Here is a 1,589-nt window from a genome sequence, read left to right as displayed (position 1 = left end):
TTTTGCGCGTTTGTCTTTTTGGCCCAATAAAACTCTTCGCCGAAAGATAAATAAGTTTTATTAAATTCACTCAACATTTAAAAAAATTGGCACAGTAAACATTAGAAATATGGCAATAATCAAATTGAGTGTGGACGACACGTTTCCAAAGTCTAAAACTAACTAATTGGTAATATAAAATGTATAATTAGTTAATAAATAATAACAATTTGCCGCCGAACAAAATCACGAATCAATGAGCTGCTTTATACATGTAAGATTGCTTTTCCGTAATTATTTCTAGGACATTAAAATGTTTATCCGTTTGGATGGGGGCCCTTTAAGCGGTTCCCTTGAATTTGCCTTGAAGCTTGGAAGACAACACTGTTTGAACAAAAACGTTTTCGGGGGCGGTTTCTTCAAACGTTTGCACGCAAATTCAAGGGACGCTTGACAGGTTTTTCCTTATCCTCTAGAAGAAATCCACAATAAACTATGTTGGAAACTCAACAACAAGCAACTGAGAATAAAAGGCAATGAAAGTAAAAGCCAGGTTTACGAACAACAACAACAACAAATAAATTTGTAAAGGGAAAACATGGTAACAAATCGTATATAAACGAACGAAAGTCTATGCAAGATATAAAAAGTTCATCTAAGAATATTGTACTACTGGTAGAAAACCCTCTCTAATTAAACTATATTAAGTATATAAAATTGTATATTTTTGGTTGAGGTGCCATTAGCATTGTCTACATTTATATACACAAAATGGGCTTTAGATTAGAGTTTTTCCGACGCAACTGACAAAAATCGCCACTTTTCCTTCAGAATAGACGGAGGGGCCCCGAAATTTCACTTTGCGTTTAACATTAAATACAATTTACACTGATGCCTTAATATACCGAAGGACGACAAGTGATAATGCTTAACGATTAGTTCTTTCACTGAAACAAAATAATTTATATCAATCAAGCGTCCGGTTGGTTCTACGGTTGGTATTTGGAAAAAGAGCACCAGTAGCTTCACCCAACCGCAACGTTATCAATGATTAAATGGACGGTTTTGTTAAATAGATTCATTTTTATCGTTAAAAGTGCTCTTTTTTCGAATTCCTCAGCCGATTGATTCACAATGAACAAGCCGCAATCTTCATGCAAAATTAACAACAGAAAAAACACGAGAAAATATATGAAAAAAAGCCCAAAAAGACAAACACAAAAAAACACGCACGACAATAATAAATGTAAACACATCAGCATGCTGTACTTACCACAAAACGGTTCGGCTTCACTCTGGGCGATTTCGGCGCTTCGCTGCTGGTGTCCCGCATTTGTTCGAATCGAGCCCTTAATCTGCCAAGAAGAATGATTTTGTTAGGCCACTGGGTGGGTAGTAGTATTAACACTTACACTCTAGTTGACTCGATTTGAGACTGTTCTTCTCCGAACTCCTCCACGATATTTACGGAGTTTTGCTGCTCTCGCTTGATCTCGTTGGCTTCCCATTTTTCGAATTTGGCACGCAGTTGTTTCGCTCGGGCCGCCTTTTGCGCCTGAAATCACATTTTTAGTTGGTGTGAACAGTTTAGAGGCGCACTGTTAAAAATG

The 1,589-nt window shown here is 36.9% G+C and overlaps 1 protein-coding gene across 9 annotated transcripts in view; it reads right to left on the bottom strand.

Moving 5' to 3' along the window:
- Positions 1-41: 41 nt before the first annotated feature.
- LOC109540075 overlaps positions 42-1,589 on the bottom strand; it is a 23,451-nt gene continuing 21,903 nt past the window's right edge. For all 9 annotated transcript variants that reach the window (XM_019908262.2, XM_048665807.1, XM_048665812.1 and 6 more), the window contains 3 exons: positions 1,392-1,534; positions 1,253-1,334; positions 42-926 (listed from right to left, as the gene is read on the bottom strand). In XM_019908262.2, the coding sequence (XP_019763821.2) occupies positions 924-926; positions 1,253-1,334; positions 1,392-1,534 (228 nt within the window). In that variant the 3' untranslated portion in view covers positions 42-923. The remainder of the gene's footprint in view (positions 927-1,252; positions 1,335-1,391; positions 1,535-1,589) is intronic.

This window comes from Dendroctonus ponderosae, unplaced genomic scaffold (genome assembly GCF_020466585.1).
Source record: "Dendroctonus ponderosae isolate FM_Combo_2020 unplaced genomic scaffold, Dpon_F_20191213v2 Dpon_F_20191213_4, whole genome shotgun sequence".
NCBI lineage: Eukaryota > Metazoa > Arthropoda > Insecta > Coleoptera > Curculionidae > Dendroctonus > Dendroctonus ponderosae.
This window is presented reverse-complemented; position numbering and strand designations above follow the sequence as displayed.